Raw genomic sequence first — 25,660 nt, forward strand, 5'->3', positions numbered from 1 at the left:
TGAACAGACTTACGGTCTGGACCCTGCCTAGCGTACATCCTGGAATAGGCACCTATGTCCGACCAGGGAAAGAAAAGGAGAGTGCATGGGTTGGGGAAAGTGGGCCCATCTGCTGGGCTTGAGTAGGTGTCCCAGAATAATTTGGGGGGTTACCACAGGCAGGAGGCCTGCATGTTTTGGACAGTTGAAGGGAGAGCTGTCAGGAAGCATTGGCCTGGATCACAGTGAACGTCTCTGGTCTCCAGGTTCTATGGGGACAGCAGTACGTGGGATGTGCACCAACAGTTTTTATGGGGCCCCGGCCTCCTCATCACTCCGGTTCTGGATGAGGTAAGTGTCCCACAGAGGCACGCGGATGGTCTCTGCTTCTGTTCCTGCTACCCTCCAAACTCTTCTCTTCTGGAGCCATTTATCTTCTCTTTATTCCAAGCCTGAGTCCAGCCTCCATGGCTGAGATGGCCTTGAAGACAGTGTGCTGAGGTTTGGGGAAGTTGGAGATGGCTGACTTAGGAGTCTTTTTTTCTTGACCAAGTTCCCACTCAGTGTAGAAGCAACTGTTGGTGGTTCTGGGTTTGGGAATGGTCCTATTTGTCATCAAAGTCTCCTAGCAGATCCTTCTTGCTCCTTGAGGTAGAGGCAGAATGGAGCAGGGGGCCGGCAGTGTCTCTAAGGTTGGATGGAATCAGGGTCTGATTGCTGTCTCTGCCTCTTAGCACCGTGTGGCCTGGGGCGAGTTCCTCAGCTGGAAAGGTGAGATCATGAGAGTACCTGCCACCGGGGACAGTTGGGAGGATTACATGAGTTCATGTAAAGCTGGAATTTTTACCACAACCTGTATTTCAAGATTATTATTATTCCTAATGTGCTTCCACTGGGATTTTCCTTTGGGTTGCCAAGTTATTGCTTCTATTATTCCTATTAGAAGAAAGGCATGATTTGATAACAGAGAAAAGAAAGGCCACTTATGCTCTCTCAGTATATGGGTAAGAAGCTCCTTTGGGAATGCTAAGAAATCCATTTTATCCCCTTCAGAGGCTGGGCCATGAAGAACAATACTTTGTTTTAATTTCAGGGTGCAGAGAAAGTGATGGCATATATGCCCGATGCCGTCTGGTACGATTACGAGACTGTAAGTAGCTTTGACTTTTCTTAAACTCCTCAAGACCACAGCTGCACAGACAAGATGCCTCCCTGGAGAGAGGAACATCTGTCCACATCCCCAGGAGCGTTTCTGTACTGTTTTCTGTCATTTCAGAGCACAGTTGATAAAGTGTGCCTAAGTCACTTCATGTCAGTCATGAAGAGATCTGAAAAAAAAAAAAAAAACACTTTTATATACTTTATTCAACACAGGATAAGGGCAAATATTGGAGGGTCCAATGGAGGGACCAAATATTGGTCAGGAGTCAGCTAACTTGTTTAAAACTATCAGTTCATCTAATATATGTCAGATAGCCTCGGCATGGCGTAAACGCTCCCCCAAACTCCCAAGTGATGGCAAAACCTGTTGTTCTTAATTTGTTTCCTTCCTCTCATTTGATTGCCTGGCTAGACACCAAGTCATCTGGGTGGAGAAAGGATAGCTGTAGATAACTCAGCCCATGGGTAACAGGGGGGCGCGAATGTGCCATCCTGCCAAGGTGCTTGATGTGTGTGCCTGCATCAGGGGGCCCGAGCGAGATGGCGGAAGCAAAGGGTGGAGATGGAACTTCCTGGAGACAAAATCGGACTTCACCTTCGCGGAGGCCACATCTTCCCCACACAACAGCCGGCCACCACCACAGTGGCCAGGTAGAGCATGGCGGGACTTTCCTTCAAGGGGAGGCAACTGACAAAGCTGGTCGTTTCTGTTCCCATCTGTTGCCCATGCAGAAGGTGCTGAAGCTTTCCGTGGTGTGTGGGAAAGAAGAGGACTGGGGTGTGTGTGTCCATCAAACTCTGTCCCTTGTATTTCTCTCAGCCTCTTCTGAGGAAGTTGTGGTTTCCAAGAGGGATTTTGAAAGAACTTAACCCCTGTCCTTCCTTAAGTCTCCTGCATTTCTCCTCAAAACACACTGGCTGCTGGGGTCCTTATCCTTCCTCGTTTTCCCAGGACTAGTTCAATTTTAGCACCAAAAGTTTCATGTCTTGGGAAACCTCTCAGTTCCGTGTAAATGGGGTCTGTTGATCACGCTACCTGCTTGGCCAGATCATCCATCCATTGTGCTATGCTCTTGACTCATTCATTCTCATTTCTAGGGAGAGGGAGTCCGCTTTCCATTACCCTATAATCTCAGTTTCCCATTCCTTTCCTCCCAGTGAGCCATTTATTTCTTGTGATGCAGAACAGGGCACAAAAATTGCTTGTTCACTTCAAATCTCCCTCATATCACTAATTTCTCCTTTACGACTTTGATTCTGAAATTCTAGACTCCATCTGTGCTAAAGACATACACATTTATATATGTCGCTAAAAGTCTTATTTGTTTTTAATAGACTGGGAGTTCTTTGGAGGTTAGAAATCTTTCTTTTCTTTTGAACTTTCCTTACTACCTTAATTTTTCATATTGCAGACTTTTTATGACAACGAGGCAGAATACTTCTTCATCTAACACCAAATGGTTTCTTTGTACCTAATTGTTCAACTTCAGGCTGTTCCGCATACTGATACCAAAATTATCTTTCCAAAATGAAGATTTTTTTTCTTGTTGCTCCCCTGCGCCAAGTCCAAATTCTTTCACGGGTAGGGTTTCCAGGCCAATCACAATCTGGTTGCAAGTTAAAAACTGTGCCTCCTGAGACATCTGAATGCACACCTAAGGACCAGGCGTGCCCCAAAGCTTGCTGTTCCCAGACATACCCATCTATTCGACTGCATTTGGGCTTCTATACTTATTAGCCTCTCCAACATCCTTTGCCTGGTCCGTTCTTAATGACTTTCCAAATTAAAAATTTCATCTGCAAGAAAGCTTCCTCAGTTCTTACAGCAGAGGGAGTCATGCCACTCCAAACTTTTTAAAAATACTTTTTAGTATACTGTTAAATATTATTTTGTACCTTAGCTGATTCTTTTTCTTTCCTTCTTAATATGTTTAAATATTTCAATCATAGTTACTTTATACCTTGTATCTGAAAATTCTATTATCTAAAATCCTTTGGAGAATCCAAATTATTGTTCATTGTTTTTGCCAACTTTCTCTCATGCTGGCTTATTACCTTGAGTATTTAAATAGCAATGTTTTTGTTTTTCAAATGTAGTGATCTTAAGGATCCAAACATGGGTCTTATTCCTCCAGAGAGGATTTGCCTTTTTCTTTGGTTGCAAATCAGGACTGCTGTCAACTTGAGGTCATCTTAAGCAACCTTTAAGGATCATGTGTTGGGTGGGTCTTTCAGGGTGCCTGGTGTCCCCCAGAATATTTAGTCAGCCACACTGCTGGAAGTGCCATTCGGGACTCCTATAAGTCTTTCAGCTTCTGTGTCTCCCTACTTTCTGCTTTGATTATGCAGTGAATATGTTTAATCCTTCTTATAATATTTAAGGTCATCGATAGAGTTGTGATCTATTCATCTTTGTATCTCTTAGACGTGCTGATAAACAAGAGCTACTTAATACATGTATATTAAGTGAAAGCAGGTGATTTGATTGATAATGGAACCTGCCTCGCATAGGGCACAGTGGAGGGCTGGGCAGAAAGTGTGAGGTCAGTGACGGACCAATGGGAGCAGGAAACCAGGAGGGAGTACGGGGAGCAGTGACACCAGGCAGGAGTTCACGTGAAATAGCTCTTGCCCTCTTTCCCTGTGCCCATCTACTTTATCACCTTTTCGAGTTGTGTTTTGTGTTTCGTATTTTAAGTTATAAAGCAGAAAACTATAGTGTTTTATTTTCCTCTCCAAATGAACTAATAATAAATAATCAAATTAGGAAAGTTGCCATTAAATAGATGGACTTTATTGTATTTTATTGCTTTCTGAGTCAAAATGGAGTCACTTTCTTTGTCAGGAAAAAAAATATATTCCCCCCAACCATAGTTAAGGCTTCCCCTGCACAAACTCCAAAATTAGGCTGAACCAATTATTGTCTAGAATGTCTTTCTCTTCTAATTGTCTGTATTCTGAATAATAGTTGCTTCAGCAACATTTTTTTTTTTTTTTGCTTCAGCAACTTCTATAGTAGCAATTACAATGATTCTGGTACTTAAATTCTTGTTTCCTACGTAGATGTTTATTGCTAATGTTCACAGTATTTCTGTCTCTTGTGATGTTACTGATTCTAGAGAAAGATGAGCCTGTTGATTTTGCTTTTGTGCCTGGAGAAAAGTCGAGCCATCTGCTGCTAGTAACCTTTCCCATCTGAAATCTGATGGCAGGGGTGCCTGGGTGGTGTAGTTGGTTAAGCGTCCAACTCTTGGTTTAGGCTCAGGTCATGATCTCAGGCTTGTGGGGTTGAGCCCTGTGTTGGGAGCCAGTGCTCAGCAGGGAGTCTGCTTGGCATTCTCCCAATCTCTCTCCCTCTGCCCCTCCTGCTTGTGTGCTCTCTCTCTCTTAAACTGGTTTTGGTTGGTGCAAAAAAGAAAAAAGAAGAAAAGAAATCTGATGGCAACATTTCCAGCTCAATTGGCAAAATTCTTTGAGTCTTAAGTGTTTGTTTCCTTCCTAAACCTTGTTTCCCACAGCCGCCGGAACCCTCTTGGTCTTATCATTGCCCTAGATGATAACAAAGAAGCAAAAGGCGAACTTTTCTGGGATGATGGGGAAACTAAAGGTGAGCACTGTTATGACAGCCTGCGTCTGTGTGTTACTCCCACTGGTCATTCAGCCAGGGGAGAAATCTCACCAGCTACAGCAGCGCTAATCACTCAAGAGAATTTTTGTTTGGGTTGCACTGTTCACAGCTAGTGGTAGATGGACCACAGATGGAAGGAAAACATGTTCCTACCTCTTAGAATGCTCCCATCAGACAAGCAATATAGACAGGCTCTCATTTTGTTGTCAACAGACATCTGAAAGAGATGTTTTCAAGACTGTTCCTGCCATTCACCGTAGATCTCTTCCCCTAAAATACAAAAGTCGATGATAGGAAACACATAGCATGGCAGCGAGACAGAGTGAGAGTGTGTTCTCGTGTGCCTACATCCAGCCATGCTTCTTCGTGCATTTTCCTGGCTCCACTATACTAACAACTCTTGTGGCTCAAGCTTAGGAGATAGATTCACTTGAGGCATGTGCCTTTTTTGAAGCACTTGGAAGGGCATCTTTTCAAGGGTAAGGTAGGAAGGAAAAGGGAAAACAGTGGCCTGGCCTTGGAGACTCTGTCTACAGTCTTGTCATTCTCAAGATGGAGCTTTCAGTATAGCCAAGGGGTGATCTGTCCTCCTGTGGTGGGCAGGCCAGAGGCTGACTCACCTTTCTCACACTTTCAGATACTGTGGCCAATCAAGTTTATCTCTTTTGTGAGTTTTCTGCCACCCAAGTAAGTAGCACATTTTTATGAATCTTAGGTGTGGGCTTTTCTCTGACAGTTAGCTCATGTGTGTTTGTATATGTGTATAATTACATTTATAGCTTCGTATGCCTTTATGACTGTAGATGAGCACATTTCCTTTAAAAGAACTTTATTTTTTATTATTTGTCTTTATTTTAATTCCAGTTAATTAACATGCAGTGTTATATTAGCTTCAGGTGTACAGTATAGTTATTCAGCACTTCCATAGATCACCAGTGCTTAGTTGGGCACATTTCAGTTTATAACTTAACTCCCAATAATTGAATTATCCATGTTAGTAAAAAGAGGCAATGATATCGTTAAATCAAAGTAGCCAGTCTTTTATTTTATTTATTTATTTTTTTGTTTTTTTAAAATAATTTTTTATTGTTATGTTAATCACCATACATTACATCATTAGTTTTTGATGTAGTGTTCCATGATTCATTGTTTGTGCATAACACCCAGTGCTCCACGCAGAATGTGCCCTCTTTAATACCCATCACCAGGCTAACCCATCCCCTACCCTCCTCCCCTCTAGAACCTTCAGTTTGTTTTTCAGAGTCCACTGTCTCTCATGGTTCGTCTCCCCCTCCGACTTACTCCCCTTCATTCTTCCCCTCCTGCTATCTTCTTCTTCCTTTTTTTTTTCTTAACATATATTGCGTTATTTGTTTCAGAAGTACAGATCCGTGATTCATCAGTCTTGTACAATTCACAGTGCTCACCATAGCACATACCCTCCCCAATGTCTATCACCCAGCCACCCCCTCCCTCCCACCTCCCACCACTCCAGCAACCCTCAGTTTGTTTCCTGAGATTAAGAATTCCTCCTATCAGTGAGGTCATATGATACATGTCTTTCTCTGATTGACTTACTTCACTCAGCATAACACCCTCCAGTTCCGTCCACGTCGTTGCAAATGGCAAGATCTCCTTCCTTTTGATGGCTGCATAATATTCCATTGTGTATATATACCACATCTTCTTTATCCATTCATCTGTCGATGGACATCTTGGAGTAGCCAGTCTTTTAAAATGCAGTTTAAAAAAATTTCTCTGTGTGTGTTTCTCTCTTTTTCACTCAGGAGAGTATTGAAAAAGTTGGTACTCCTTGAGCACATGTTAGTAGAGACAGCTTAAGAGGCATTCAAAGCAGTTTTGGGTATCTGGTCTACGATAGAATATTTGAGTGACTTCACAACCAATCAGCAGACCTTTGTGTTTAATTGTTTTGCAGAACTACTTGGAGGTGAAGATTTTGCGGTCAACTTACAAAGACCCCAATAATTTAGTATTTAAAGAGATTAAACTTCTTGGGACCCAGGAACCTACCAATGTTACTGTGAAACACAACGGTGTCCCAAGTCAAATTTCTCCTAATGTCACTTATGATTCTAACCTACAGGTAAAAATTAATTTTGTTGAGATAGTTTACCAAGAATTCATAGCTTATGGTGTTCCTTCTTGCCAAAGTCGTATGGGTTCCTGAAGGACCAGGGCACACTCTGAGATCTGGGGTGGGGAAGTAAGAGGCTTAGGAGAGAAAAAAAAGCAAAGGGTAAGCCGGAGCTAGAATGGATCAGGGAGCTGCTGAGAAACTGGAAGAAGATAAAATGCTCTTTTCATCTATTTCTGTTTCTCTCAACTATTCATTCCCTCATTTGCCCATCAATCAAAAGAGCAAAAGAGCATTTGTCTAGATAAAGCATGCAAGATTGAGATATCAGAATAAGTGGACTTGAGGATTGAGACTGGGACAGAAGAAGAGTGAAGTGTGGAGTGTGGGGGACGGGATTAGAGGCAAAGTGAGTCTGAAGTCTGCTGACTGAAGCTAGAAAGGCAAAGTGGGAGATGGGATACTTACTAATTAAAATTTTGAAGTGCATTTTTTTTTTTTTTTACTGTGTTCGGATACATAGACTTTCTCTCCAACACATACATTTTAGAGAAATATTTCAAGTCAAAAAATCTGTTCAACTTAGCTAATGGCTACTTATTTGGTTAGATAATGATAAAAAATAATTTTTCATCAGTTGTAATGAGACCTGATGCTCCAGAGCAGGTTGTAATCTGTTCCCCTGGTATCTTAGCATTTGAGGAATGCTTTCTCCCATCCTCCTCGCTCCAGGTCCTCCAGATGATCTGGGGCTGGGAGCTGCTGGGTCAGCATGTTTGTGAGAGATCTTCCAAATTTGGAGAAAATAAGTAAATCTGGCATTCTACTATAATGATGTATCGATTGCATTGGCCATTTTGCCTTATAACGTAGGTTGAGGATACCTACATTATAAAGTTAGAAATAAAGTACAGTTGACCCTTGAACAGCATGGGGGACACTGACCCCCCTATGCCATCAAAAATCCATAAATAACTTTTGACTCCCCAAATCTTAACTGCTAATAGCCTACCACTGACCAGAAGCCTTATGGCTAAACTGTCGATTAACACATATTTTATATATCATAAGAATTCTGTACTGTATTCTTACAATAAAACAAGCTAGAGAAAAGAAAATGTTATTAAGAGAATCTTAGGAAGAGAAAACATTTGCAGTTCTGTACTGTATTTATTGAAAAAACATGCGTGTAAATGGACCCATGCAGTTCAAACCCATGTTGTTCAAAGGACAACTGCATTATATGGTTAGTTATGTGTACAGCAAAGGGCAAGCCATTTGAAAGGTGCATATGTGAAAACAAACTCAATTAATATTTGTTAAATTAATTAATATAAGAGCAAAGGAAATGTTGATGCTTGAATTTGGGTGGTGGGGAGACACAGTTTATACACAGGAAACTACCAGGAAGGGGACAGGCAGTCCAAAGCAACACAGAGGAAATGTTAACTGACATTATATCTAATTTAATGTTCGAAGCGTAATGGCCTAGCTGAGCAAAGCCGTTGGAGAAGTCAGGGTTCTAGCTGGGCTTAAAAATTTAGTTCTTAATCGTGAACTTTAATATTCTAAGCTGAAATAGTGAGTCAGAAGGGAACTTTTATATAAGGCAGGCAACTAGCAGAGCATTCCACAAAAGGGCACCATTTTCCTAGAAAGAGCATTTGTCTAGCTAAAGCATGCAAGATTGAGATACCAGAATAAGCCAATCTAAGGATTGAGACTACCCTGACATTTGTCTGTGAGTTTTCTATAACTAGAATAGGGAGGGGATCAGTTTGGACAAATAATTTGTGGTCAGGTTTTGGAGGGTCTTAGATGCCAAAGTGAGAAGATTGGATTCTCAAAGTGTGTCCTATGAATCCTTGAATCAAGGCTGTGCCATTATGAAAGCATTGGTCTGGGGCATGAGATTTGTAGAATAGGGAAGTTTAAGGTGAATTTAGACTGAGAAGAGCCTGGAAAAGGGGTGATTATCCGTAGAGTGTGCTTTTGTAAATCTGGGCAAATGAGGACCTGCACTATGGAAATTGCTAATTAAAGAAGAGATAAAAATACATAGCAAATATTAAATATTTGAATTAGTGGGACTCAAAGAAGCAAGGTTTTGGGTTTTCAGGCTTTGGTCTTGGAGAAATGAATAGGTTGGGCTGTTAGGATATTAGAAATGGAAGGAAATGTAATGATTTTGCCAACTCCCCACTTTTGCTGTTGATGAAACTGAGACCCAAAGAATTGAAATGATTTGGCTAAGTTTCCCCAGCAGAATGGAGTTGAGAACACAAGCCACATGACTCTTACTCCTCTGTTCTTGCCACCACTCCAGACCAAGGCAGGACAATAGGCTAGGGAGTGGAAGGCAAGAACATAAGCTCGATTTCAGATGGCCCCGTGAGCTCATGTGTGTTATGCTACCAGGGGAAACACAGAAGGCCTTCTTGTCCAAATAAGGAAGAGGAAGGGGAGTCAGGAAAAGAAAGAAAATGGGTGATCACAGTAGATTTTATTTGGCCTAATTCTCTTCCAAACGTGGCATACAAGATTCTGATAGAGTTGGCACATTTGCACTCTTCCCCTCTCTCCACGTAGCTCTCTTCCTAGAAGCTCCAGTGGGGTGTCACTTTGGATTGTTGAGAGTCTACTCTGGTTTCTATTTCCTCTCCTAAAAGAGGTTTCAGATCTTGCAAGGCCTTTGTGCTGGGGATAAATTTCCTTGTCACTTGCCCATCCCTACAGGTTGCTCTTATCACGGGAATTGATCTTATCCTGGGAGAAGCATACACGGTGGAGTGGGACCTGAAGATAAGGGATGCAGAAAAAATAGACTGTTTCCCTGATGAGAGCGGTGCTTCTGCAGAAAACTGTACTGCCCGTGGCTGTGCCTGGGAGGTAACCATGCTGACGACGCTAGCGTGCCTCGAAATCCTTGCCACTCAACCTACAGTTTCATGAGCGTAGAGCTCCAGTACCTGTGTCACTGCCTAAAACCCATAGAAAGGCAGGACTTCCAAAGGAACCTGAGTCTGTATCTGGATATAAACAATAGATAGGGACAGGAGTGGGACTTTTTTTTTTTTTTTTTTTTTACAAATACCTTGTAAGGAGACCAGAAATTTAAACTTACGTCACTACCAATGAATATATAAGGAAGTGAGTGATGGCCTGGATTTATCTCCCTGTAAATGGCCTTTTCTAGCCCCTTTATATTTGATAATTCTAGGACCGCATGCCGAGCTGACCTTAGCTTTCCTTTCCAGGTACCCACTTCCCCTGGAGTCCCGTTTTGTTATTTCGTCAATGATCTGTACTCTGTCGACAATGTTCAGTACGACTCACAGGGAGCCACTGCGACCATCTCCTTAAAGTCTTCGGTCTATGCCTCTGCTCTGCCCTCAGTACCCGTGACCTCCCTCCGTCTGCGTGTGACCCACCATAAGAATGACATGCTGCAGTTTAAGGTATGTGTTTGCAGTACACATATGTGTCAAGTGCCCACTGGGCACTTGGCAGTTCCATTACTTTTTGCTAGTCGAGGTCACAGAACCCTAAAATAAGTGCGTTCCTCTGAGCTAACCATGCCGCAGTATACTTGATCATTATCCTGGGGGCATTGAGAGACCATTGATCGACTGGTGCTGCCCCTTCTGATGTGCATTTTGAAAAGATCACTGTGTCTACCCTAAGGAGAATGGTTGGGAAGACAAGAGTGAAAAAGGAGAGGCCAGCTAGGAGGCTACCAGTTCGGTTGTCCATGTGGGCAGCCAAGTGGAGACCAGGTATAAGAAAGGAAGAGAATGGTGGGAGAATTGAGAAGGTAGGATCATAGGATCTGGTGATGACTGCAAGTAGGCGATGAGAGAGAGGGAGGCATCAAGGACGATTGCCATGTTTCTGGCGTGTGTCTCTATATGGATGGCGGTGACGTTACCTGGAATGGGAACACTGGAAGGTTTGGGCTTGGGCCAAATAAGATGATGGGTTCAGTTTAGGATGCTGAATTTAAGATAGCTGAGAAATAGCCGCGAGAGTGTAGAGATCTCTTTCTCTCCTATGTTTTAATTACACCTAAGGATGAGTGACAGGCTGTTCTTATGTCTATTTCTCTACTAACTTGTAAGTTTCTCAAAGACAGGAATTTCTCCATTCATATTTGTGTTTCTGAAATCTGACATAGAGTCTGGTAGACAGCACTCAGATGTTTACTGAAAGAGTAAATGGAAGACATTGGGCATTGCCCAAGAGGTTCATCACGAACTGCTATCAACCTAGGCTGAGTCCTTTTACATCTTCTGATGCAGGGAAGATGCTCTTTGATATTCCTATCCTCACCACAGCACTGGCCTGTGGTAGGCACCTAGTGCGTTTGAACTAAATGAACTTGCTCGCATTTCTGGCTTCAACCCTTTCCTCCTCTACGTCCTGATCACACAGCAGCTATCCCCCTAGCATTTGCCTCTTTCTGACCTGGCTTTAATACTCTGGGCCTTTGCATTTATTTTTCTAGCAGGACTGACTTCATCTCCTTGCTGTGCTTGCTTAACAGCTGCAAAGGTTTTAACACACAGCCTGTATTTTGCCCATGACATCATCTCAGTCTTCCAGAAACCGTGTTGGGCATTTTCTTCTCTATAATCTCACAACACTCCCATGTAGCTGTACATGAGCGTATCATCACCCAGGTATTGTGGGTGCCTCTTTTACCTCCTGTCAGCATGTGAATTTCTTAAAAACAGTGATCGTGTCTTGTCTGATTTAGTGTCTCCAGTGTCTATAGTACAGTATCGGGCAGGAGTAGAGAGCGAACTCAGTGAATCGATTTAGATGCCATTTGTAGCAAGGACATCTATGATTATTTTGATCAAATAGAGTTCATGTTTTTTGACTTTTTTTCAATTCAGAGAAGCTTTCAGATATTCACATACACCCACAGATAAAGTAATAAATAATATATTCTATGTACCAAACTGATACCATACTGATTTTCCAAGGTATCACCAATGTCAAAGTGGATGTGTTAACTGTAACAGGGGCCTTAAAAATGAGATATGACAGACTCAGATCGAAATGTCAAGTCTAACATTTTCTTTGATATGGTAACTAAATCCCTGGTATCATGAGCTTAATGAAGACAAAGACAGCATTCAGCCTCCATGTCAAAGATACCAAGTTGCTGCTAAGGATATAGGTTTCTCGAATACTATATTTTCCTAATTTTCTTCCCACTCACCCTAGATTTATGATCCCAACAATAATCGGTATGAAGTCCCAGTCCCTCTCAACATACCCACGGTTCCATCCAGCACCTCTGAGAGTCAGCTCTACGATGTCCTCATTAAGAAGAATCCATTTGGGATTGAAATTCGCCGGAAGAGTACAGGCACTGTGATGTAGGTGGCTAGTCTGATTTGGAACTGATGGTTCCCTGCACTGCCAGGTCCGTTGTCCTTGGAGACATCCGGGCTCAAAGCATCACACTATACATTTCCAGATTTATGAATACATTATTCCCTTGGGGCCTGTTCTTACGAGAAATTTTTAGTCCCTTGGCAATAACTACTGAGGCACTTATGTGTACCGATGTTTATGGGGTGGTTAGTATATATTATCTCTATATTAGGGGATTCTAGAAGACGAGGTCTCTCTTCTCATGGCAAAAATTAATGATCAATAACAAAGATAACTTAAGTTAAAATATAAATAAGGAAGTTTAGGTAGTGACAACTGCTCTGTAGGAAAAAGAACAGGGTAATCAAGAGTTATGGGGAGTTTACTGCTTTTGATACTGTGGTCAGAGTAGGTGTCTCAGAGAAGGTGACATTTGAAATAGGACTTGGATGAGAAGGATCCACCCATGTGGAGATCTGGGGGAAGGGGAAGAACATTCCAGACAGATGGAATAAGAAGTGCACAGGCCATGAAACAGGAGCAACACCTGCCATATGGTGGGGGGGAATGCCCGTTGTGGTTGGAACACATTGTAGTTGGATTGCTCCGGATGTTAAGTAGCAAAGGGACTATATAGAGGAGCAAGAGTGGAACCCTGGGCTGGTGTGGAGTGGTAGCACCCGAGATGTAAAAAATGATTAGATTTGGTGACCGGGAAAGAGAACTGAAGGGAAGCAGTGAGAGAGGAAACCAGAAGAATGAAGGCTCACTCCTGGGCTTGTAGCAGGTGCACTAAGATTATTTTAACCAAATAGACTTTGTGTTTGTTTGGAGGATTAACAGGGCTCGGGGTGGGAGAGGGAATCAAGAGTCCTGTTGTCCTTGAAAAGTCAGCTGCTTGAAGCCAACAGGATAGCCCATGTCTTTTCCAAATACTCCTTTTTGTGTTGCAGTTGGGACTCTCAGCTCCTTGGCTTTACCTTCAATGACATGTTCATCCGCATCTCCACTCGCCTTCCCTCCCAGTACATCTATGGCTTTGGGGAAACTGAGCACACGGCCTTTCGGAGAGACTTGAACTGGCACACATGGGGGATGTTTTCCAGAGACCAGCCCCCGGGGGTAAGGACAAACATCTGGGATCTGTGTCTGCTTCTCTTTATGCACTATGTACACTCCATTCTTCGTCTTCCCGGACTCACCTTAGATGGTCACATTTCCGCATTTAGATGAGTGGGCCAATGCTCAGTCTCCTTTGTTTTTTGTGTATTTAGTTTATTGCACAGAGAAGATGGACGGGACGTACCCCGTCAGTCATTTTTTGTGGAGTTTCTTTCTTGGCCACAATGTCTTTTAACCTCTTACCACTTTTCTCCTACGACTCTCCCAGTATAAGAAGAATTCCTATGGAGTCCACCCCTACTACATGGCACTGGAGGAGGATGGCAGTGCCCATGGGGTGCTCCTGCTAAACAGCAATGCCATGGGTAAGGTGATGCCAGCATCTCCCCTTCTTTTTGTGAACCATATTTGGCAACATGTAAGAGGGGATGTAAGAAGGGATAGAGAGACCAGGTGAGTCCCAAATATCCTGGAGGTCAGCCAGTGGGAGCCATCTTTTTAATTTGAATTAGTGGTGAGGCTATGGGTAAGAGTGCTCATTCTGGGGGTGTGAAGGTGTGAAGAAAATTTATACGGTGTATTGGAAAGGAGGTGGAAAATCAGGAGGTGGTGGTGGGGAGCATGCACGTAAAAACTGGTCGAATCAGAGTCAGATCTATCCCTGACTTAATAGTTTTATATGAATGTCAGTTTCCTGGTTTTGACAACGTCCGTTGGTTATATAAGATGCTGTCATTGAGGGAAGCAGGGTAAAATGTACAACGGAACTCTAGTACTACCTTTGCCCCTTCTTCTAAGTCTTAAACTATTCTCAAATGAAAGTTAGAGTAATAATTTTAAAAGAACAGAATGACAGAACATATTATAAAAAATAATAAACCCAATGGCAAAAAAGTCCAGGGGTAGCACCCTTAGACTTTCACTTAACTTCTTCAATTCTATGTAGGTATAGTAAAAATACTTTCTCTTAATACTCCCTAATAAAGAGGTATAGGAAGAAGGAAAAGGTAAGAATTTCAGGGGTAATTCCTCACCTTGAAGGTTCCAGCTTGATTGGTATTTTCCTATATTTTCAGATGTGACATTCCAGCCCCTGCCTGCCTTGACATATCGCACCATAGGAGGAATTCTGGACTTTTATGTGTTCTTGGGGCCAACTCCAGAGCTTGTCACTCAGCAGTATACTGAGGTAGGGGGGAATTAAACTGATTATCATGTATTCATACAGTAGGTTCTGAGTACCCAAATCCACATTTATTAGCATAACTCTTAGATGAGACCTGGAATTGTTGATCCTTCCGGAAGATAGACTATAAAACGAGGAGCAAGAAATATATCCCAATAACCATGAAATTTGCAGCCTCTCAAAGCATTGCAGAATAGCAGAAGTAGTAGTGGTGCCAGTGGCGGTGGTGGCAGTGGCAATGATAGTGATGGAGGGTGGTGGTAGTGATGTATTGTAGGTGATGGAGCTGCTGGTGTTGGATGTGGTGCTGGAGGTGATCATGGTGCTGGAGATGGTCATAGTGGAAGTGGTGGAGGTGATGGAGGTGGTAGTGGAGGTGGTACAGGTGGTGGTGGTGGGGGAGGAGATGGTTGTGGTGGAGGTGGTGGTGCAGGTGGTGGTGGACGTGGTTGTGGAGGTGGTGGTGGTGGTGGTGCAGGTGGTGGCAGAGGTGGTTGGGGAGGTGGTAGAGGTGATGGTGGTGGTGCAGGTGGTGGTGCGGGTGGTGGTGGTGGCGGAGGTGGTTGTGGAGGTGATGAGTGGAGGTGATGATGGTGGTGGAGGTGGTGGTGGTGGTGCAGGTGGTGGTGGACGGGATGGTAGAGGTGATGGTGCAGGCGATGGTGGTGGTGGTGGAGATGGTTGTGGTGGAGGTGGTGGAGATGGTGGTACAGGTGGTGGTGGATGTGATGGAGGTGGTCGGGGAGGTGGGGCGGTGGGGGAGGTGGTGGTGGTGTTGTAATAGTGATGGTGCTAGTAGTGATGGTGGTCACAGTGGTCATGACAGTTACTTTGGCAGTAGCAACACACATGTATATAACTTACTACATGTTACTGATCATTTTACATATATTAACTCATTCAGTCCTCACAAAAGAAACACTAATGAAGCAAGTACTGTTAGCATCCCCGATTTACAAGTGAAGGAACTGACGAACAAGGGTTTTTTAACTTCTGCACAGGGCTGCATAGCCAGCAAGATTGGAGCCTGTGTGGTAAGCCAGGCCTTTTGCCTCTAGATTCTGAATCCTGAAACAGCAAGCTAGACTGCCTCTAGGAACCAGAGTAAAATCAGATTTTCCAAAATTCTTAGGCAAAGAGGTAAGATCTAGCAGAAAGCTTTCTCTGAGGTATCCCAGTGGTTCTGCATCCTCTCAGTTTCTCTCCATTTTTGAAGTCGTTGATTATCCAACTTGGGACACTGAAAGATGTTCTTATTAATTTGTTGACAATTTCAATCCAGATTCTCCTTTTTAAGGACTTAAATTTTCTGTCTATTTTCTAGCTGATTGGTCGGCCAGTGATGGTTCCTTACTGGTCCTTGGGGTTTCAGCTGTGTCGCTATGGATACCAGAACGACTCTGAGATTGCCAGCTTGTATGATGAGATGGTGGCTGCCCAGATCCCTTATGTATGTTCTCCATATGTGGTGGATTGGCTCTGGGACCTCATGGCCTACACTAGTTGTTCCTGTATTTGGATTAGCTTGACTTGGAGGGGGGCGGTTCCTATAACCACATCACTTTAAAACATTTGGTCAAAAACATCTTTGTTATCTTAAGGATAAAAGGTTGCCCAAACAGTAGTTTTGCTTAATTGAAAAGAAAATGCCCTAATTTAGTCAGATCACCATAGGTGCAGATATAACCTCAGTTCCAACACTTTGCTGGTACAGTGTTCCCTCAGCTTTGAGCTAAGGCTGAAGATAGGGATCTTGGGTATCAGTTTCCTGATGAAATAAATATGGAAACAAATTCTGTCCTTCACTGGAGGGCAAGAGGGGTCCAAGAATCGGAAAACTGATCCCATGAACTTCTTACATATTTTATTTTTTTCTATTTATTATTCTATTGTTTACAGTTGTTGCTTTTAATGGTAAGCATGGCATGCAATATTTCATTTTTAATAAGAAAGCTATATCTGATAACCTCCAGGCCTGGGTATTCTAAAGCAATCCCAGGTGCTTTTTTTTAAAAAAAGATAGATTTACCATCCATCCAGTTGTATTAGTGCTGGGGAGTTTACATTATATTCTCTTCTCTGAAAGTGAACCACTGATCCCAGAGGCAGCCTCTTGGGCAAGGTAACCACAGTCACTCCTACTGGCCTTTCACAAAGCACTTTCTCATCTGCTCTTTTCATTTATCCTCCCAACAGCCTTGCCAGATAGGCATTATCATCCTATTTTTGCTGATTGAGTTTTTATTTTCTATTTTATGACTGAAAATTTGAAAATGTCCCAAAATCTAATACCTGATACCTAAGGTTAGAAAAAGTCAAAAGAAAGCCCTCTGAAATTCACCACTGGTTAGTGGAGGCTTGTTCTCACCTGGTACCTGGTCTTTTACAAGCAGGAGCCACTCACTTTCCTCCTGTGGTTCCCCAGGACGTGCAGTACTCGGATATCGACTACATGGAGCGGCAGCTGGACTTCACCCTCAGCCCCAAGTTCATGGGATTTCCAGCTCTGATTAAACGCATGAAGGCTGATGGGATGAGGGTCATCCTCATTCTGGTTAGTGTCTCTGTGAATGGGTGGAGTTTGTTGAGGACAGTGAATTGGCTTTGGTGGAGAAAGCTCTCTATTGTGTTTCCTTCCATGTTACAAGCAGAGAATTTGAGGTTCAGTAAGAAAGGTGTATTTCCCAGGATTCACGGAAGCACTATGGTTCAGGCGGAAGCTGGTGCTGTTTAAAGAGTTCTTTTTTTTCTGTCCCGAGTTGTTCTCTGGATTTGTACTTCTCACCTGATCTGTGCTTTGATTTCAGGACCCGGCTATTTCTGGTAACGAGACACAGCCCTATCCTGCATTCACTAGGGGTGTGGAGGATGATGTCTTCATCAAGACTCCAGATGGCGGAGACATTGTCTGGGGAAAGGTATGACCGGAATGGTGATCCACTAATCCCCAGCCTGGGGTGGGTGACAGTGTGTTCGTGCGTGTTGTTTCGGGGCCTTTTCCATTTGGGTTCGGAGATCAGAGGTTCTCATTTTGTCCATCAATATTTGTCAACACAGTTAAGGAATTTTTAGGGTATGTATGTATGTGTGTGCATTGTGGGATCCACTTTTCTAGATCAAAATCGAAGTATTACCACCTACGACTACGGTTTATAGTTTCTTAGGAAGTACTATATAAGATAAATTATCTAGTGCATTGCTTTCGAATATTTTTCTCTCCACAGGTGTGGCCTGATTTCCCTGATGTCATTATAGACGAGTCTCTAGACTGGGAGACTCAAGTGAAGGTAAAGGGCTGTGGACATGGGTGAAGTCAGGGCTGCTGGGGAGGGGCGGCCATTCTCAGGATAGTGGATATGCCCATGCTGTGGATGTGGGTGTGATGAGGAATACACTGAGGGATTATGTCCTGTGTGTCCATCTGTGTGCCAGTCACTCTACGTGTAATATTTACTCCCAATTGGGAGGCAGGGATTATTATCCTCAGCATAACTAGGATTTAGAGAGCTTAAATTACTGCTCTGGGGTTTTAGGTAACCAAGTGTTGATTTCAAATCCAAGGCTGTCAGATTCCAAAGGCCCATGAAATGTTTACCTCCCAAGAAATACCGTTTTCCCTGAATGAGTGTATTTATTGTTGTTTTTATCGTTGTTCTTGAGTATCCCTTTTAAACATAGTCTCTAAACACTGCCTTTAGAGATGGGATCTTTGTCTCTGTACATCTGTTTTCCATGGACAGGCTTCTCCATCTTCACTCTTATAAACCCCCCATCCTGGGGAACCTGGGTGGTGCAGTTGGCTAAGTGTCCAACTCTTGGTTTTGGCTCAGGTCGTGATCTCAGTGTCATGAGATCGAGCCCTGCATCTGGCTCTGCTCAGCGTGGAGTTTGCTTGAGATTCTCTCTTTCTCTGCCCCTCCTGCTTGTGCTTTCTTTCTCTCAGATAAATAAATCTTAAAAAAGAAAAAAATCCCCCATCCTTCCTTGGGTTGCTCTAATTTGCTCTTACCTCCCAGTTTCCAGCCTTATGTTAAAACTTGCTTTCTCCATGGAACAACTTCTTACTTGTAATGGATCTTAGATAAGGATTCAAGGGAGAGAATCTAGCTTCCTCTTCTCTCTGTTGCTCCTCACGGTTGAGACTCTTTGACGTTTGCTGGTCCAGGCAGACCACATGGACACAGGAGTCTGCCAGGCCAGGGAAGTTCAGGGTCTCCTTGATGTTCATTCGTTCATTCATTCATTCATTTTCTTTTTTAGTACTTTTCTCCTAACACAATTGAAATATAACTGACAAATAAAATTGTACATATTTAAATTGTACAGTGTGGTGATTTAATATATATATATAATGAAATGATTACCACAATCAGGTTAATTAACACATTCATCACCTCACATATTTACCATTTGTTGGTGTGTGGTAAGAATGCTTAAGATCTACAATCATAGCAACTTTTACGTATACAAAACAGTATTTTTAACTATAATCACCAGTCTGTACATTAGATCTCCAGAACTTATTCATCTTAAAAATAAAAGCTTATACCCTTAGACCAGCATCTCCTCATTTCCCCCACTCCCTTACCCCCCGGTAACCACCATGCTGCTGTCTGTTTCCATGAGTTCAACCTTTTTTTTTTTTTTTTAGATTTCACATGTGAGATCATATAGTATTTATTTTTCTCTGGGTAGTTTTTTCATTTAGCGTAATGTCCTCTGAGTTCAGGTATGCTGTTGCAAATGGCAGGATTTCCTTCTTTCTCATGGCTGAATAATATTTCACTGTATGTATGTATGCCATATTTTCTTTACCCATTCACCCACTGACAGATGCTTAGGTTATTTCCACATCTTGGCTGTTGGGAATAATGCAATGAACATGAGAGTGCCCATGTCTCTTTAGATATTTATTTCATTTTATTCAGTATATATTTCCAGAAGTGGGATTGCTAGGTCACATGGTAATTCTATTTTTAATTTTTTGAGGACCCTCCATATTTTTTACCATGTGACTGTACAAATTTAAATTACCACCGGCAGTGCACAAGGGTTCCCTTTTGTCCCTGTCCTCACCAACCATTGTTATCTGTTGTCTTTTTGGTAGAAGCTATCCTAATAGGTGTGAGATGATATCTCATTGTGGTTTTGATTTGTATTTCCTTGATGATTAGTGATGTTGAGTGCCTTTTCTTGTACCTGTTGGCCATCTGTATATTTTCTTTAGGAATTTATCTATTCAGGTCCTTTGTCAACTTTTTAATCTGTTTATTTGGTTTTTTTGCTATTGAATTGTATAAATTCCTTATATATTTTGGAAGTTAATCTCTTACCAGATATATGGTTTGCAAGTATTTTCTCCCATTCCCTAGGTGGCCTTTTTATTTCATTGATTATTTCCTCTGCCGTGCAGAAGCTAATTTTTAGTTCTATATAGTCCCACTTGTTTATTTTTGCTTTTGTTGCTCATGCTTGTGGTGTCAGATTCTCCCCCAAAATCATTGCCAAGACCAACGTCAGGGAGCTTTTCCCCTGTTTTCTTCTAGAAGTCTTATGGTTTCTGGTCTTATAATTAAGTCCTGGGGCGCCTGAGTGGCTCAGTCATTTAAGCATCTGCCTCTTGATCTCAGCTCAGGTCTTGATCTCAGGGTCGTGAGTTCAAGCCCCACGTTGGGCTCCATGCTGGGTGTGGAGCCTATGTAAAAAAATAAATAAATGAAAAGAACTTTAAAAAAATTAAGTCTTTGTTGAATCACAGATCTGTACTTCTGAAACAAATAACGCAACATATTTTAAGAAAAAAGATAAAGAAGAAGATAGCAGGAGAGGAAGAATGAAGGGGAGTAAGTCAGAGGGGGAGACGAACCAGGAGAGATGATGAACTCTGAAAAACAAACAGGTTTCTGGAGGGGAGGAGGGTGGGGGGATGGGTTAGCCTGGTGATGGGTATTGAGGAGGGCACATTCTGCATGGAGCACTGGGTGTTATGAACAAACAATGAATCATGGAACACTACACCAAAACAAATTATGTAATATATGGTGATTAACATAACAATAAAAAATTAAAAAAAAAGAAATAGACACCCCTAAAAAAAAATTAAGTCTTTAATTCAGGTTGAAAATTTTTTGTGAGTGGTGTAAGATAGGGTTCAGTTTCATTCCTTTGCACGTGGATATCCAGTTTTCCTCGCACCATTTTTTGAGGAGACTATTGTTTTCCCACTGTGTGCTCTTGACACGCTTGCCAAAGATTAATTGATGGTATATGTGTAGATTTCTTTCTGGACTTTCTATTCTGTGTCATTGGTCTATGTATCTTTTTTTAATGCCAATATCATGACTTTTAAATCCTACTGGGAAAGGGACCACTTTAGTAATGAAGAGGTTGGCTGCCCTACAATTTATCAGCCATTGAAGGCATTTGGAAATCTGTGGGGCAGTTTGGTTATTACGAGGGGAGCACCAAATGGCATTTAGCGGACAGTGACTAGGGACACTCATAGTTCTGATTGTAGGGGATGTTCCATGAAGAATTCTCCTGCCCCAAATGCCAATTGTGTTTCTTATTAGAGACTCTAATGAAGGCACCCTAATGAAGTCATGATATGTATTTGATAGTATATAAGAGATTCTCAGTAGATGGAATAATTATGACTACTTTTATTAATAAGACGCGCTTCACAAGGCCGGTGGGGACGAAGCTACAGATACCCAGGTCTGGCTTGGCTGAGGGTAGTATAAAACAAACAAACAAACAAACAACAAGCCAACAAACAAACATATAGCAGGCAGCCTGTGGAAAGCAGATTGCTGAGTCTGAAGCTCAGATTGAATTCAGTAAGTCTAGGGTTGGGGCTAAGAATTGCACTTTGGTAGCACGCACACGGTGGGTGGTGATAAGTGATCCTATGGCCAGACATGCAGGTGGGTACCTCATGAGGTGAGACCGAGGAAAGTGAGGGCAGAAGTAACGAGGCAAGAGCTGAATACAGACGGCAGTGAGGCAGAGCCAATACCTTGGAGAATGGCAAAGCATGTATTTCATGGGTAAAAGCCATCAGAGTACCTTTCAGTGAGGCTAATGATTTAGGGTTGGTCAAATTGCTCACTTGTATCCCGGATGGGATTTCGTTGTGATTCAGGCGTGGCTGGTATTGACTCTGTTTACCCAGTCCTCTCTCTCCCTCCTCTATACTATGTTTCTAGCCTGCCTGAGCTAGAGCTCTCTTTCTGGTGAAAGGTTCTCTTCCTCTGGCTCCATGTTTCTACACCTATTTTCTAGCAAAAAGGCATCTCGGGGTGCCTCCCTTTTAAGAGATTCTCAGTGATGTGGTTCACTACCCCTCACTTCTCTGCGAGCTGGATCCCTGCATTCTGTTCCGTTTCTGTTTTCTTCTTTGTGTTCCTTTTTTGCCTTTTATCTGGACATATGGGTTCCTACTTGCCTTTTGTCTATTGAGTATAAGAACTGGAGGTTTCCAGGGCGCCTGGGGGGCTCAGTCGGTTAAACGTCAGCCTTCAGCTCAGGTCACGATCCCAGGGTCCTAGGATCGAGCCCCGCATCGGGCTCCCTGCTCAGCGGGGAGCCTATTTCTCCCTCTCCCCCTGCCTCTTCCCCTGCTTGTGCTCTCTCTCTCTCTCTGTGTCAAATAAATAAATAAAATCTTAAAGAAAAAATGCACTGAGGAACACAGAGGAACCTATTTACTGGGACATACAAAGAACCATGAAGTTCCATCACAAGCAACATGGGCTGTATAGAAATTTAAAAATATTTGCTGTTGCTGCCCCGAGGTGTGAATTCACAATTATGCACTGAGCATTTATTTCACATCACGTGTGAAGCTAAGCACTGTGGGAGAGTACAAAGCTCAACCACAAGAGTATAAAACAAGGTCCTTGCTCTCAAAATCCTTATAATATATTTAAGCTTTGGATCCAGGTTAAAATAAAGACACAGCTTTTATTATTTGGGGGAAGACAAGGAGAAGGGAGCAGTGTTAAAATGTCCTCTTTAGCTCCTCCCAAGCGACTTGACATACAAGTGCAGTTTTCCAGTGATTTCTGAAACTACAGAAAACACATGCACACTAGTGAGATCTCTCACCCCTCACCTCCTTTCCCCAGTGGGAATGAGACAGGAGACGATCGCCTGGATGTTGCCTTCCATCCTGTTGACAGTCCATCTGATGTTTTTCAAGCTGAAGTCTCTCCCTGGTCCCTGCTTTGTCTCTGAGTCAAGCTTCGGAAATGGCAGGACAGAGGTTGAAAGTTAAGCATCTAGTGCGTGAAACAATGAGTTTAGGGTGTTGGTTGCTACCGTTCATGTTGATACAAAGAGGAAGACAGTCCATGGATACTTTCCAGATGCTAAGCAGATGTCTAACTTGTGCTAATGTCTCTTTTGTGCACTCATTATATTTCAAGTAAGCCGCAAACATTATTTAGGCTCTGTTTGGATTATCTATCATCATGCATTACAGGGGTGTGCATGAGTTAGGCTCTCAGGAAATGTCTGTTTGCTGTCTAATACAATTTGGGGGGACCAATAAACTCTATTTAATTTTTACAGCTATACCGAGCTTATGTGGCCTTTCCCGACTTTTTCCGTAACTCAACTACCACGTGGTGGAAGAGGGAGTTGCAAGAACTCTACACCAATCCACAGAATCCAGAGAGGAGCTTGAAATTTGACGGCATGTGGATTGTGAGTGTGGGAGTTTGTGTCTGTGGGTGGGTGTGTTTCTATCTTCTGAGATTATATATCATGACCTTTAATCAAGAGGGATAATAATTATCCAAGGAAGACTTTGGACACATCTTGATTGCAATTCCTCCAGTCAGAAGTAAAACATCCCTGATACTCCTCGTATCTTATACCTTGCCTGAAGTTCCTGCTGTAAAACACCAACGTGATTACTGGGAATTTCTTGGACTTGAGCCTTGCCTCATACCTTGAGGGAGAATTTTTTTCTTTTTTTAATCCTCTAGCCAGTCATTCTTGTGGGCTTAATTGATCTCTCTAGTCAATTCTCAGCTGGATCTGATGAGCCTCCCTGGGCTGATATCTACGGGATTGCTGGAAGGTGAATGATTTATTCATTGCTTCCTTGTCTCTGAGTTGGCAGGATGTAATGATTTGAAAAAGTAAGATATATCTATGTTTGACATTTCTAGGATATGAATGAGCCAGCGAGCTTTGTGAATGGAGCAGTTCCTCCAGGCTGCAAGGATGCCACTCTGAACCACCCTCCCTATATGCCATGTAAGAGCCCTTGATCTCCTCTGTTGGCAGAACCATGGCTACGAGGAGTGATCCCTACAAGAGCCCAGGAGCCAGGGTTTACCCTGCACATCTTAACTGGTGCCGTGGTTTTAGGGGGCCAAAGACAAATACACATCAAGCACTTTATCCAGTTGAGTGTGTGTAAGTTACTGGCCCTGGTGGGTGAATTTCTCAAATTTGTTCTGAAAACACTTAACAGTGGTTATGTCTCCAAAGGATTCTGGAACTAAGTTTCTTAATTCTTCAGGCCTCTGTGAATTCCTCCACGGGAATTGTGTCATCAGTGGGTGGAGAGTAGCAGCTTCTCCTTATCATGGAGTCAATGGACTTTGGTGTTATACTTGTGTTCATATCTTGGCTCCAGAAATTAAACTCACTATGAATTGTGTGACCTTCAATAGATTACTTGATGTTTCCAAATCTGTTTTTTTTTTTTAATTGTGAAGGGAGATAATGCTATCTCTTTTATAGAGTTATGATAAGTATTACATGAAATGATTTATAAGAAAAACGCTTAGACTGCATCCTGTCAAATAGGTGTTTGACAACTGTGTTTTCCTCCCCTTGCCCCTGCTTTCTCCTGGAGAACCCTGCAGGGGACTTGATGTTGAAAACACCTTTGGGCTCCATTGCAGCTCAGAGCCGAGCACATTCCCATGCCCCTGAAGAAGAGAGGGACCCATGCACAGGTCAAATTAGTCTTAAGATCCAGTGTCGAATCCCTTAAAGAGAGGTCAGGGATAACAGGATCAGGCATGGCATTTACATCACTAGCTCTTTCCGCTCAGATTTGGAGTCCAGGGACAGGGGCCTGAGCAGCAAGACCCTGTGCATGGAGAGCGAGCAGGTCCTGCCAGATGGCTCGCGGGTGCGGCACTACGACGTTCACAGCCTGTACGGATGGGCCCAGACCAGACCCACCTACGAGTGAGTCACCTTCTCCCTTCTCTGGTCCACCCGACCTGCAGGGACAGCCAGGGACTGATGAAGGAACGCTGCTTTTCCTTGCATGCCCCCTCTCAAGGGTTAAAAAGATTTTAATCACCACTATGTCACAATTCTTATTTATTAAGCAAACATGAACATGGAGCCAGGTTCCATGATCAGTGTTAGAAGGACAGATTTAGGGGCGCCTGTGTGGCTCAGTCAGTTAAGCATCTGCCTTCAGCCCAGGTCATGATCCCAGGGTCCTGGGATCGAGCCCTGTGTCAGGCTCCTTGCTCGGCAGGAAGCCTGCTTCTCCCTCTCCCTCTGCCTGCCGCTCCCCCTGCTTGCGCGCTCTCTCTCTCTCTCTCTGACAAATAAATAAATAAAATCTTAAAAAAAAAAAAAAGAAGGATAGGTTTAAGTAAGACATGGTCCTGCTAGGGAGAGACTGATTGTCCTTGTGGAGGAGACACACGCAGACAGAAGCAATGATCACACAGTGCAGCTGATGCTATAATTAATTACAAGAGGGGAAGGGAATGCGGAGCACTGGCTACCTTTTTCTTTTATTTCAAAAGTGACTCATCTCTGTTGGACTTTCTTTTTTTCTTTTTCTCTTCCTTTTCTTTTCTTTTTCCTTCCTCCCTCCCTCCCTCCTTTCTTTCTTTCTTCCTTCCTTCCTTCCTTTCTTTTCTTTCTTTCTTTCTTTCTTTTTCTTTCTTTCTTTCTTTCTTTCTTTCTTTCTTTCTTTCTTTCTTTCTTTCTTTCTTTCTTTCTTTTTTTCTTTTCTTTCTTTCTTTCCTTCTTTCCTTTCTTTCTTTCTTTCTTTTCTTTCCTTCTTTCTTTCTTTCTTTCTTTCTTTTCTTTCTTTCTTCCTTTCTTTTTC

General features: G+C 42.7%; 1 protein-coding gene across 1 annotated transcript in view; it reads left to right on the forward strand.

Annotated features, from left to right (window-relative positions):
* MGAM (maltase-glucoamylase) overlaps positions 1-25,660 on the forward strand; it is an 85,856-nt gene that overhangs the window by 42,050 nt on the left and 18,146 nt on the right. Inside the window, exons 19-37 of the mRNA XM_028106470.2 lie at positions 246-330; positions 1,073-1,129; positions 1,667-1,791; positions 4,659-4,747; positions 5,406-5,455; positions 6,708-6,875; positions 9,603-9,755; positions 10,124-10,324; positions 12,099-12,253; positions 13,205-13,373; positions 13,642-13,738; positions 14,450-14,562; positions 15,884-16,009; positions 16,985-17,113; positions 17,367-17,477; positions 17,784-17,846; positions 23,134-23,268; positions 23,739-23,826; positions 24,636-24,774. Of these exons, the coding sequence (XP_027962271.1) occupies positions 246-330; positions 1,073-1,129; positions 1,667-1,791; positions 4,659-4,747; positions 5,406-5,455; positions 6,708-6,875; positions 9,603-9,755; positions 10,124-10,324; positions 12,099-12,253; positions 13,205-13,373; positions 13,642-13,738; positions 14,450-14,562; positions 15,884-16,009; positions 16,985-17,113; positions 17,367-17,477; positions 17,784-17,846; positions 23,134-23,268; positions 23,739-23,826; positions 24,636-24,774 (2,253 nt within the window). The remainder of the gene's footprint in view (positions 1-245; positions 331-1,072; positions 1,130-1,666; positions 1,792-4,658; positions 4,748-5,405; positions 5,456-6,707; positions 6,876-9,602; positions 9,756-10,123; positions 10,325-12,098; positions 12,254-13,204; positions 13,374-13,641; positions 13,739-14,449; positions 14,563-15,883; positions 16,010-16,984; positions 17,114-17,366; positions 17,478-17,783; positions 17,847-23,133; positions 23,269-23,738; positions 23,827-24,635; positions 24,775-25,660) is intronic.

The sequence above is a fragment of the Eumetopias jubatus genome, unplaced genomic scaffold (assembly GCF_037043125.1).
Source record: "Eumetopias jubatus isolate StellerSeaLion01/CBP00866 unplaced genomic scaffold, mEumJub1_p1.0 scaffold_14, whole genome shotgun sequence".
Lineage (NCBI taxonomy): Eukaryota > Metazoa > Chordata > Mammalia > Carnivora > Otariidae > Eumetopias > Eumetopias jubatus.